Source organism: Ophidiomyces ophidiicola (assembly GCF_022830035.1).
Source record: "Ophidiomyces ophidiicola strain CBS 122913 chromosome Unknown scaffold_7, whole genome shotgun sequence".
Lineage (NCBI taxonomy): Eukaryota > Fungi > Ascomycota > Eurotiomycetes > Onygenales > Onygenaceae > Ophidiomyces > Ophidiomyces ophidiicola.
The window spans coordinates 677,700-690,251 of NW_026054647.1; the positions used below are offsets into that span (position 1 = coordinate 677,700).

The following is a 12,552-nucleotide window of genomic DNA, read 5'->3' on the forward strand; positions in this document are numbered from 1 at the left end:
GTCTCCACCACCGCCTGAACGTCGACGGGCGGCATGATCTATCGATATAGCCGTATCCTCCCCTGTAAAATCGCCAGAACATAACCAAATATATGTCCGTACTCCATAGAAGTCGAGAAAGAATAGCCGCCCAAGTCATTCTCAGCTCCTAACAATCAAGGAGCTGATGCACAAGGTAACAAAAAGGAAATGACAAAACCATATTAAAAGGTTATGCAGTAGACACGAAAATAAGGAGAATCGAAAGTGTAAATGTATGTACTTTTCGTCAAAAGCAAAGGGAAAATGCGAGTAAGATCTTCCTCACTCGTCACTGTCTGTATCTGATCCTTCTTCCTCTAATCTACGTCTTCGTTCTTCATCCAACTCCCTGTATGTACTCCAACTCAACAACAAGAAAGCGATGATGATGAGGATCCCGCCTGTTATCGAAGCACCGCTAATTTGTTTGTTGTTTAATTTCCAATCGACCAGGGCAACGATGAAGATGGTCAGGAGAGCCGCAACGGACGAAAGGACAGGCGACGTAAGCGAAATAAGAACGAGAAAAGAACCGGAGAAAGCTGAGGGAAGAGAAATTCTGGTTAGTTATCATACATTATACAAGACCGCGACGGGGATAATTGGGTGATAAAAAAACATACTAGCATTTGAAAGTGTTGAAACGAATAGCAGCCATTTGGCTTGACCCTGCGGCCATTCAAATTTCTCCCATCCCAGCATGTGGAGCAGCGGCAATGGAATCCAAAGGACCAGGAGGGTGAAAGCACCGATAAGACTGCCAAATGTATTTGCAAAAATGACTCCACGACCAGGGCTTGTACCTTCCGGAGGACAAGCGAATCTTTTGTACAACACCTCGTAAAGACCGTATAGCACGCTTCCTGCACCAATAATAAGATTCCCTAGAGTGCGATTTGAAGCCTTTTCGGCTTCTGATTCGGACGGAGCGCCGCTAGGGTGACCACCACCATACGCGACGATGACGACACCAATGATGGCAATTCCGACAGAAAAGACTTTATCGAATCGCAGTTTATCGTTCAGTAGGGGAATCGAAAATGCATACGCAAAGAACGCAGAGCAATTGTAAATGGCAGTCAAGTCGCTGCCTGTCGTCAAATTGACCGCGACATACCAAGAGCCTCCAGCGATTGTAAGGGCGCTGGTGACAAATGCGGTCGTTTTTATTATATACGCGATCGGGGACTTGTGGGACTCGCGGGCGCTTAAATGGAGGTCTTGAGACTCTACCATTTGGGCAGTAGTTCGCAGGAGGTAGACATGCCGGCGCCAGAATGCGGCCCAGGACATATGTCGCTTTTGGATTCGGAGAATCAGGAGTTGGACAGGCCATAGGCACACCCACGAGCCGTGTGTCATATAGCTATTTATACATTAAAATTAACAATACTATTCAGAAGCATAGGATAAAGGGGGAAGAAAGCCTTTCACGGCGTCTGTAAGGACTCACAGCATGCAATATGGTTTATCCCATCCCAACACTTGCTGAATATAGACAGCAGTCTGCGTTTGCACGGTGAAACTGATCAAACTTAGGACGAGAAAGAAAGAGGCAATGATGTATTTGCGACGGGTGGCTCGCGTGGCATCATAGTCTGGTGTTTTGCTCCGAAAAGAAGATCTCCTGCTGGCACCAGAGACACCTCTGCCGTCCGCCGACCCAGCAAACGTCGCACTCTCTTGTCTGCCACGGCGGTCTTCCTTCAGCAACGGCACGTTACTCTGGCTTTCTACCGGTCCGTGAAGCGATGGGCGTTCAATCGTCATGTCTTCATCAGTTAATTCGTCTTCCGAGTCCCTGTCCAAGTCCCTTCCTTGAGTTGTGTGCGACAAAAAAGTGGATGGGGCGTCGGGTGGGCGATTGCTGTCAAATTCGACGTGTTTCACCGGCGCAGCCTTTGACGATGACGGCAAGACAGAAGGTTCTTGTTGGTCTGAAATACGCCCCTGATACAAAGATGAACCCTCTTCCAAAGCCACCCGACTCGCCTGTTGTTCTTCGTATCTCTTAACAATATTACTGGGGGATTCGGGAACAGGCTTCATCCATACGGGAGCCAAGTTAAGGCTGCAGCGTATGGCTAATCACCTGCTCGCTATAAAAAAAGCCGTAGCGGCATTCAATCCTCAAATGACAATCGTACACGCATTTGGCGCCCGATGCGAAAAAGAATGTCGGTCTGGGCCGTGTTCGATAAGGTGTGTAGATAATTTGGGTGGACTAGCTTCGGATAGGGCGTTACAACTCTGGTTGGAAAGGGAGCGAAAGAGAACCTCAACAAGGCCGAGGGTCATCGAACCAAATGTACAGCCAAATTCGCATGAAGCCGTGAATCGCGAATCGCCATCGACTCGGCAATGGCGTTGGCCTGCAAGGGGGAAACGAGACATTATGTCACAGACCCGCTTACTTAATCCATCCAATCGTGTCGGGATGTTTCGATTAGTCAGCTAGTTGAGGATAAGCTTGGCAGATTATATAAGACATTCAACGGCGCTTCTATCGGACGACACAGGAGCACGTGATGATCATGTGACTGAGCGTCTATAATATTGCGTCTGGTCTTGCTCCTAATGAACAAGACACAGATACTTATAGATGAACATGCTATAATCAAGGCTATGGGAAAAACATATGAAAAACCCCTAGCAAACCTCTGCCAGCTCAATAGACAAAGATAATGAAATTGATACTGTGGTCAAGAGAAGAAGATGATGAATCTATGATTCTCTGATTTCTTCTTTGAAGATCTGATCATCTGACAAGTCATCTGACTTCTGCTTAACACACTTTTATAGCTTTGACAGTGACATAGACAGTGAATCTCTCTCTATTAAATAATCAATATTCACAAGTCTCAATTACTTAATGAATTTTTTAAATTTCTGTCTAGATAAGATCTTTGTTAAGCCATCTGCAGACATATTATTACTTTCAATTCAGATAATATTTAATTTCTTATTAGTAACTGCTTTCTGTAATCAGTGGTGATGAATATCAACATAATGAAGCTTGATAATTAGTTGCAGAGCTGCTGAAATCAGTAACCATATCATTTATAAATTATCACATAAAATATCAAAATCTCTTCCTAATTTCAACATAATATTCTTAAATAAGTGTTTCCACCACATGATCTCTTTTGCTGTATAGAATAGTGCTAAAAGCTCAGCTTCTGTTGAAGACATTGTAATGATCTTTTGTCTGAAGAATTTCCAATCAATCAAGTTTTCAAAGAGCTTGAATATGGAGCTCTGAAAGAAGTGTCTAGAGCCCAAATTGTCTGCAAAAGAAAAATCACTGATGATTATTAAATGAGTGTTTATGACATTGTTATTATCACTCTGAGTATTCAACTCCTCCTCAGCACAGAATTCAAGAGCATAATACTTTGTTGAAAAAGCATATGAGATAACTCTCTCAATTGCTGTATGATGTTCTGGTCCTGGGTTAATCAAAGCCTCACTTAATTTTGCAGTAGCAAACAAAATATCAGACTGTGTTACAATAGCAGTGTAGAGAGCTGAACCAATCTTTTGTTGATAGACATGTATTTGTTGCTTATCTTGCACCTCTGTATAAGAAGCTATATCTGCAGTTATCATTGATGTATGTGATGGCTTCAACTCTGTAAGATTGAACTTATTAGCAATCTTCTCAATATAACTATTCTGACACAGCCAAAGCTTCTAAGCATCTCTATTGTGTAAGACACAGATATCTAGAAATCATTCTAGCTCTTCAATCTCTCAAAGCTCATAACATGTTCATAGATTCTTCAATAACTGCTCAAATGTTTCAACATTCTTTCTGTGATATAAAAATACTATGTCATTCATGTAAAAGAAGATAATAATATTCTTATCAACAAATAGACATAGTTCTTCACAAATCTGATGAAATTTTAGTTTCTGAAGTGTTGAAGTGAGGTCTTTGTATCAGAGTCATGAAGATTTGAGATGACTGTATAAGACATGTAGAATCTTTCAAACACTTCTTTTCTTATCATAATTCTCTGCTGGTCTGCAATAAACAGATTTATCAAATGAAGCATTAATGAACACATTAACAGCATCAATCTGAAAGATCTCCATTTCAAAATAAGTTATTATAGTCATTAAAAGATGAAATATTCACACAGCAAGAGTAGTGATATAGATGTCATGTTTATTATTGATATTCAGATCTCTGTGAAAAACAAGTCTTGCCTTATAACATTCCAAAAAACCATTAACATCAAATTTGTACATATAAATTCACATTAAAGAGATTGAACATATTTCTTCCAAGCTCTCTACTTCTTTAAAGCATTTCTTCATTCATAGCTTCTCCATTTCCACATCCATTGCAGTCTTAAAGTCACCAGCATGCAGATGTTGCAACATTGAAAAATAATGCTTTGAAGACTTCAGAAGATTCTCTCTGTGAAGTTTAAAATTTATAATTGTAAAAACTGTTAAATAGTCTCTATAAAAAGAATTCAAATGTGCTGTTTGCTGCAGAATCACTGTATAAGCTGTTTGCCTGTCAATTTGATCTGTGTTTTGGTGCTTTATTCTAGCACTTTGCCTAGAAGGTTGCTCTGTGCTTGAGCTTGTGCTGACTGAGTCATTCATCACTTTCATGACAAAATGATTGACTGTCAAAATCCCATCATTAGTGCTCACCATCTCTGTGGCAGAATGATTGACTATTAATTGTCCATCATTTGTGCTCACCACCTCCATAGAGCTAGCAGCAGAAAGTGTAGTAGATGTTATATCTTCAGACAGCTCAACTACAACACCACTCACTGTCTTCATAGCTTTCACAGTAGAATGATTGACTGTCAATGAAAGTTGATCCAGCATCTCTATTTCAGTTGATGATGTTGTTGAATCATCTGAAAGAAATTGAATGTAGATGTCTGAAGCTGATGACTCTGATGTAGATTCTGATGTTGGCAATGCACATGTCTCTTCTGACTGATCAGTTAGTGTCTTAGTCATTGTTTCCATTGATCTTATTGGCTGATCAACAGTTTCATGACTTTTATGTGGTGTATTCTTCTCAGAGTCTTCATCTTCACTGTCATGCTTGCTCAAGCTCATTTTGTTAATATCACTTACTTCAATGAAAGATATTGTATCCAGCACAACAAAGCTCTTCTGTAATAAAAGCTTGCTGCTAATCTTGTTAGAATCAAATAGCATATCTTTGTTGAATATAATGTCTCTTGTTAATATAATCTTTTGTTGTACTGGAATTCAAATGTGAAAAATATTTATTGATTTGTATTCAATGAGATATTCAACTTCTGCTCTAGAAGTCAGCTTCTGATTTCTTTCATATCATGCATTCTTAATTAAAGAATACACTCTACAGCCAAAAACTCTTATATGCCTAATTTCAGTTAAAGGAGTTGCAGTTTGAAGATATTTCCCTAAGAATTCAAGAGAAGTGTTTCAATCAAGATCTTTAACTGAAATTCTGTTTAAAATATACACTGCAGTCTTGATGCATTCTGACCATAAATTCTCAGACAAGTTGGCTTTAATTCACATTGTATGTGCTGCTGTTGTTATTAAAGCTCCCACATGTTTCACAGCTTCATTTTGAGCCAGCATGTAGAGTGCTGAATGTTGAACAACTATATTATATGTTTGAGTCAATGCTGTCAGTTCTGACTGCATAGAGGTCTCTTCATCAATTCAAATAGTCAAGATAGTTAATTGATATAAATTGAGAATTATTCTTATCATTTTTGCTATGCACATCAAACTTTTAGATTTTTGCTGCATTGTTTCCATGTAGTGCAGATGAATATAATCACAATATAAATGAACCACCCATCTATCTCCATTATAATCTGGAGCAAACTATATGAGATCAACAGACATCTTTATGAATGAGTGCATAGATCTTTTCAATGGCATTCTGCATATGATTTGCTTTGCTTTTGAAAGAGTGCAAGATCTGCACTCCATTATTAGAGAATCTCAAGAGATCTTTGCAAATTTCACATCAGTAGACATTTTTGAAAGATGAGTCAGAGACTCTCTTTCTAGATGATCAAGTCTCAAATGCCAAATATTCATTATTTCTAGCAAACTGAAGGCCAATGCTGTCAATGGTTTTTTAATCAAATCTTCACCCAACAAGACAGTAAAAACACTCTTTGTTATACTGTCTGTTGCAACATTAATAGATCTGTATTCAATGACCATTTTTCTCTCTTTAACAGTCAAATTGAACAAGATATTCCTTGTACTGGTGTAGTAAACTGTAAGAGACTTGTTGTTCAAATAACAATTCTTCACACACAGCAACTCATGTGCTACTAGATTTATATGAAAGCCAGAAATGTATAGAACATTCTTTAGTAATATCTTGCCAGCATCTGTCAGTGTTTGAGTATAAACTTCAACATCACCATATTCATGGATTTTACAATGAGTATTTCCAACAAGCACAATATCTGAAGAACCAGCATCTCAGTAGTTTTGAAATCTTGTAAAATCATTGCAAATATGTGCATCTGCACCCTCATTTAATATGAAGCTGTTCCATAATGAATAGGGTTCATATTTATCACTCATGTTAGTGGAGTTAAAAACTGTTATGGAAGCAAAGATAGTCAGATTAGAGAATGTCTTGACAATGACTTTGTTAGCATCACTGTCTGTTGCATCACTCAAAGCATCAACTTCTTCATTAGCATTTAAATTCTTTGATTTCTTTCAATTTGCAATCTTTTTCTTTAATTTTCTGTTGTTCACTGAATTCTTCAATGCTTTCTTAATCTTATTATCAATTTTTGGATCCAGTTTCCAGTCTGTTGGTTGAACAAGTGGATTAAAATATGAACAGTATGCTCAATCATGATGCTCTCTGTAAAGACATGCAGAGTTCATATTTCCATTATTCTCTCTCAACAGCTTATTTTGAACTATCTTTTTGATGAAATATGCTGATGACTTATTCTGTTGGTCTGGCTCAGAATTCTCCTTTAATGTCTGCTGAAATATTTAAATATATCTATAAACATCCAGCTCATGCTTCTGATTCAAATTCTCTTCAGTTAGAAGCTTTGACAGATACATATAGAAGAACTCTCTGTAATTCTGAGAGATTGCTCTCAGAAATTGTTTGAAGGCAAAAGACTCACAGATATATTCACACATATTGTACACAGTAGCTCAATTTAATGCTTCTTTGTAGTTCAGTAAATATGCTTCAATCACTTGATTCTTTGATCCATCTTCTAGAATTTTGAATCTCTCTACTAGTCTAGCTTTCAATTGAGAAGCATTCACCACATTTCTAGCATATAGAGCTTTCAGATGTTCTTTTGCAGTAGCTTCTACATTACTCAATTCACTTATTGTAAGAATTCTCAGAGATGAATCTACATAATCTCTTATTGTCTTCTGTAGCTCTTGCATTGCTAAGACTCTCTTCTTTCAAGTTCTGTACTGATCTCTTTGCATATTTCTTGCATGTTTTGTATCCACAGAAGTCACAGTTTCTTTGATTTTTTCAGAAGAAAGAAAATTCTCTATAATGAATTTCTGAAGTTTGGGATGTGTTTCTTTTGTCAGATTGATGTATGGTCACAATTGATGAAGATTTGCTAAATGTTTGATGTCTTCAATTCATTCTTCTCAATCATCAGAACTATTTAGCATAACAACTCTTCTAGACAATTCATTCATTTTTAATTAATTATTAAAGTGAGATGTTGACCCTAGATTATGGTTTTCTGTAGACTTAGATTGATAAATATATAGATGTGTTAGATCTCTGTGAACTCCACAATTAAGATTTAAGCTTAAATAGAGGGTTCAATGTATGATCTCAAAATACTTAATAGTGACCTCTATTTATATGGGTAACAAGAGTAAAATAAAGTATCTTGAACATATCTTTAGATAACAATCAAATTCTTGAAAGAGCTCAGACTCATAACTATTGAATGACACAGAAGCATGTGATGATCATGTGACTGAGTGTCTATAATATTGTGTCTGGTCTTGCTTCTAACAAACAAGACATGGATACTTATAGACAAACATGCTATAACTGAGGCTATGGGAAAAACATATGAAAAACCCCTAGCAAACCTCCACCAGCCTGATAGACAAAGATAATGAAATTGGTACCATGGTCAAGAGGAGGAGGTGGCGAACCTATGGTTCTCCAGTTCCTCCTTCAGAGACCTGGTCACCTGACAAGTCACCTGACTCCTGCTCAACAGCTTCAAATCTTCAAACTCCAAGAATAAATATTTCCATTATGCTGCAATTCCTAGCCCTACACGTACTATATGGAGGTATCTAGAAGACCAGCATCTTGTCTTAAATGCGACCTTCAGATAGTTTTACTCCCCTTCTAGGAAACCAGCAATAGGTTCGAATTACACCAGTTGAATATGGACTCTTCAATGGTGAATATTACATGCGCGTTCCTCAGTGTATGCTGGGATAAGCTGAAATATTGGATAATTCACGCCATCCAGAAAAAGAGGGCCAACTTATTTATATCTTATATATTGCGGGAGGTAGTCGTCAGCATTCCTTCTCGACCATGTGGCAATAATATTCAAAGAATAATACCTACTGAATCCGAGAAATGCAACCTCAGTGTCACAAAGGTGAAGGTTTTATTCATTTGCGTTACAACTGCTCACTTTGAAGAAGCAAGACGGCATATATGAGAGGTATATTGGTCTACCATAGTACTTCACAAGGCAGTCAGCCCATGCCGGTACCCCTCTATGCTTCTCGATTAGAAAATGAATTACGATAATACTTCCTTATACCTTTCTGGGTGCTAGCACTGGCTTGTTACAGTACAATATGGAACGGTTCGTTTACTGAAGGTGACAATAGAACGGCCCTTCTCCATAGCCAGAGATCGGGAGCGGTTGGATTCCGCGAGCGCGCCAGCTATTTTTCATCAATAGCGAACGCAGGGTCCCATCCTGGAAGCATTTAAAACGAGTCAGTATATATTGAAGAGTATCGATATTGGGCATGTCTATAGAGCTTTGTATTCGGAAATAGCTGGGAATTATATTCTACTGCTACCAGAACAGCATCAGTGCATTACAAAGTGTGTTGCTCCGACAGCGTAAGTTGGTACACCTGATAATTCACTTGACTGCTCAACAGGTCTGAGGGTATGAGGCAACAAATTCTGTCTGAGCGGCGCCGCACAGATCCCGAGATTCCTCCCTGAATTTGTTTCCAGTTCTAGATTAATATCGGCTACAGTTCTATCTGCTCACCGGCTCGCTTGGCGCAGGCCGATTTGCGAAGGTCTTGTTTTTCTATCTACCTCTGCCGGACAACGATCCAAATACAGCTGTGGCACTCTGAATGACGAAGAGTATATTCTGGAATCAGGTGTATTATACTACAGAGAGACGTTCATGAGCCAGAAGGGGGGCTTGTTATTCATATTTTCTGAATACAACTGCGTTATAACTAATCATGTAGCTAGGGGTTTATGCTGATAAAACATGGATCTGCCCCGCGCGCGCTCTCCCCAATACTACCCGGATTAACTTGGTGTCCCGTTCAATATTTCACTTTCTTTTTGGAAATGATGGCTTGTTGCGTTGACCCTCTGGTGGTACATTTTCGTCGACTATTCTCAGAGGTTGTCCATGGCCACCTTGCTGACTTCAACTTGGAATGCGGGCCCGAGGATAACCTCGGTGAAGAAGCCAATCAAAATTAACAGGCAAATTTTCGCAGATTAATGTCACTCCTGGGAGACCGCAAACTCGATAGTACGACACACAGCTGGCTTCAAATATGAAAATCATTGAGTTTGTTATTTTGATACCCTCCAGCTTTAAAGAAGCCCCTTTCACCTTGGGCATATTGCTCAGCCACATAGCAATATCTTCTAACTCAACATTGTTAAAGATCTTAGATACGTGAAGACTAAAGGTAGCTAGCATTCCAGGTTCCTGAGGGTGTGAAGTATTTGCAGTACTTGCCAATCCAGGAAATAATGGTAAAGTTGCTGAGCCGGCACCCAGCCTGCTTGCATAACCAGGCTTTTTCAATGGTGAGGTTTTTCGAAGAGTATCCATTACATCCGCCATCTCGACAAATGTATCTCCTGCTTGTGCCCGAGAATGAATTTCGACGAGCAATTTAGACGTGAATGAATTTCTTACACCAGCAGAAAAGGCAGCAGCATCATTGTTGCTACCAGCTGTCAAAATTTCAAAAACGCGTGACTCCTGTTTGAGGGTGCGGCTTGCTAAAAAGCTGTAACAGCAATCAAGTATCATAATAACATCCACGTGGGTATCAACATTTTCTGATGGAATCATATATCCGATTATTCTTTCCATGGCGATATTTTTGCCGTACCTACTATGTAATGCCAGCTCATTAAGATTATTTGGCCCACCGTGTCCAGAATAATGGATCATAACAATGGATTCTCCTGGCGCTGTTTCTGCGTCTCGGAATATTTTGAAGATTCTGTCCGAAACTTCACGCCCTGGAGCCAATGTGCCGTCAGGGATAACATAAGTATCCACAACAGGGAACCCCATCAATCGAGCCATATCCTCAAAACTTTTCTCATCGCGCTCTGCTCCCGTGTTGTCGTCTGCCCATCGAAAATGGAATGCAAAAAAATTTGAGTAACGGCATTTTCGGCGGTTTATCGCCGCCTCCAAGGTTGCTCTGAACTCGTCTACTGTGACTGCCGCCATCTTTAATTATGTTTAATTTTTTTGGCTTGATAGTAGGGTTGAGGTTGTTCACAAAATAAAAAAAAAATCGTGGATTGGAAAGAAGAAGAAGAAGAAGAAGAAGAAGAAGAAGAAGAAGAAGAAGAAGAAGAAGAAGAAGAAGAAGAAGAAGAAGAAGAAGAAGAAGAAGAAGAAGAAGAAGAAGAAGAAGAAGAAGAAGAAGAAGAAGAAGAAGAAGAAGAAGAAGAAGAGGGCCAAGGAACTGGATTTATATTACCTCATGTATGATTCACAGCTGTACTCTTTGTACGGAATAGGCAATTCCCACCCAGCTCCAGGAGTTGCCTGGGACAGAGTTAAGGTTGTACCAAACGTACTCTCGAGGTAGTGACGTAGTTAACTAGTTAACTACGCCCCACTGCGAGTAACTACTCCTCCTAACCAAATAGCTACCTACCTAACCCCGAAACTTCGCTCTCTTGAACTTCAATCAACAATCCGCTTGCTGTCCATTGTCTATCATGCCTCTTGTCGTTCCTCATCTCGGACCCCGGGTCATCCTTGGGCTGATGACCTTTGGCCCTGACGAAAAGGCCGGGGCACGTATCACCTCTCTAGACGAGTTTCAGAAATGCTTAGATTTTCTGACGGCGAATAATTGTTTTGAGATTGATACTGCTCGTGTGTATGTTGAAGGTCAACAGGAAGCCTTCACTGCACGGGCTGGCTGGAAGGAGCGCGGTCTTCAGATTGCAACCAAGTGGTACCCCCGAAACCCTGGCGATCATAAGCCAGGCGTTCTCCGGCGCAATCTGGAGACCTCTCTGAAGGAGCTGCAGACTGACTGCGTCGATATCTTCTACTTGCATGCCGCTGATCGTTCTGTACCGTTTTCCGAAACGTTGCAGGCGGTAAATGACTTGCATAAAGAAGGAAAATTCGTGCAACTAGGGCTAAGTAATTACACGGCCTTTGAGGTTGCCGAGATCGTCACCATGTGTCACGAGCGCGGCTGGGTGCGCCCGACAGTCTACCAGGCAATGTATAACGCAATCAGTGCGCGCAAACTTCCTCTTACTATTCCCCATACTCAGGCTGACACGATCCATGATAGCACGCTCCATCGAAGCCGAGCTAATCCCGTGCTGCAGGCGATATGGAATGGACATTGTTGTATATAATCCCCTTGCCGGAGGCATTCTTTCTGGTAAGTACAAGACAGCCAACATTCCGGCGGAGGGCAGATATAGCGATGCCCATGGCGTCACCGGAGACCTATATCGCAATCGATACTTCAAGGATGCAACTTTCGACGCTCTCAGGGTCATCGAGCCGGTAGCAGAGAAACATGGTTTGACTTTAATTGAAATTGCTCTGCGATGGCTATGTCATCACTCTGCCCTAGCTATCAAGGATGGTAACGATGGCATCATCGTCGGCGTCAGCAGCCTAAAGCAGCTCGAGGAAAACATGGCAGACATCAAAAAGGGCGGCCCATTGCCTGATGATGTGGTCGCTGCGCTAGATGAAGCATGGCTCCTTGCAAAGGCTACAACAGCAAACTACTGGCATTTAGATCTTAAATATACATATGATACAACTAAGGCGTTGTTTGGCTCTTAGTAGACAGTCGGGCCGCGTTCAGTCTTCTATGTTTCCAATGTTCCTCTACTTTGTCAATATATTATTCAATGAAGCTGCTAGTTCTCTTGACAACCGATATCCATTCGCATCCTTTTCTCGACTGCCACCTTCTGTCCGACTGGATTACTCATAAGCTCAATGAAATTAAAACAATGACGTAGTTATGTAGGTATGCTTCAACCCT

The 12,552-nt window shown here is 40.3% G+C and overlaps 3 protein-coding genes across 3 annotated transcripts; 1 reads left to right on the plus strand and 2 right to left on the minus strand.

Moving 5' to 3' along the window:
- Nucleotides 1–303: 303 nt before the first annotated feature.
- On the minus strand, nt 304–2,070 carry LOZ57_002647 (uncharacterized protein; the record flags this gene model as incomplete). The annotated part of the gene is made up of 3 exons (XM_049251710.1): nt 304–563; nt 645–1,387; nt 1,475–2,070. The coding sequence occupies 3 exons, from the start codon at nt 2,068–2,070 to the stop codon at nt 304–306; spliced, it is 1,599 nt and encodes a 532-aa protein (XP_049109515.1).
- A 7,622-nt stretch (nt 2,071–9,692) lies between these two features.
- Nucleotides 9,693–10,745, minus strand: LOZ57_002648 (uncharacterized protein; the record flags this gene model as incomplete). The annotated part of the gene is made up of 1 exon (XM_049251711.1): nt 9,693–10,745. One exon carries the CDS (start codon nt 10,743–10,745, stop codon nt 9,693–9,695), a length of 1,053 nt encoding a protein of 350 aa, XP_049109516.1.
- Nucleotides 10,746–11,245: 500 nt separating this feature from the next.
- LOZ57_002649 (uncharacterized protein) lies at nt 11,246–12,347 on the plus strand (the record flags this gene model as incomplete). The annotated part of the gene is made up of 2 exons (XM_049251712.1): nt 11,246–11,780; nt 11,839–12,347. 2 exons carry the CDS (start codon nt 11,246–11,248, stop codon nt 12,345–12,347), a joined length of 1,044 nt encoding a protein of 347 aa, XP_049109517.1.
- Between the last annotated feature and the right edge of the window lie 205 nt (nt 12,348–12,552).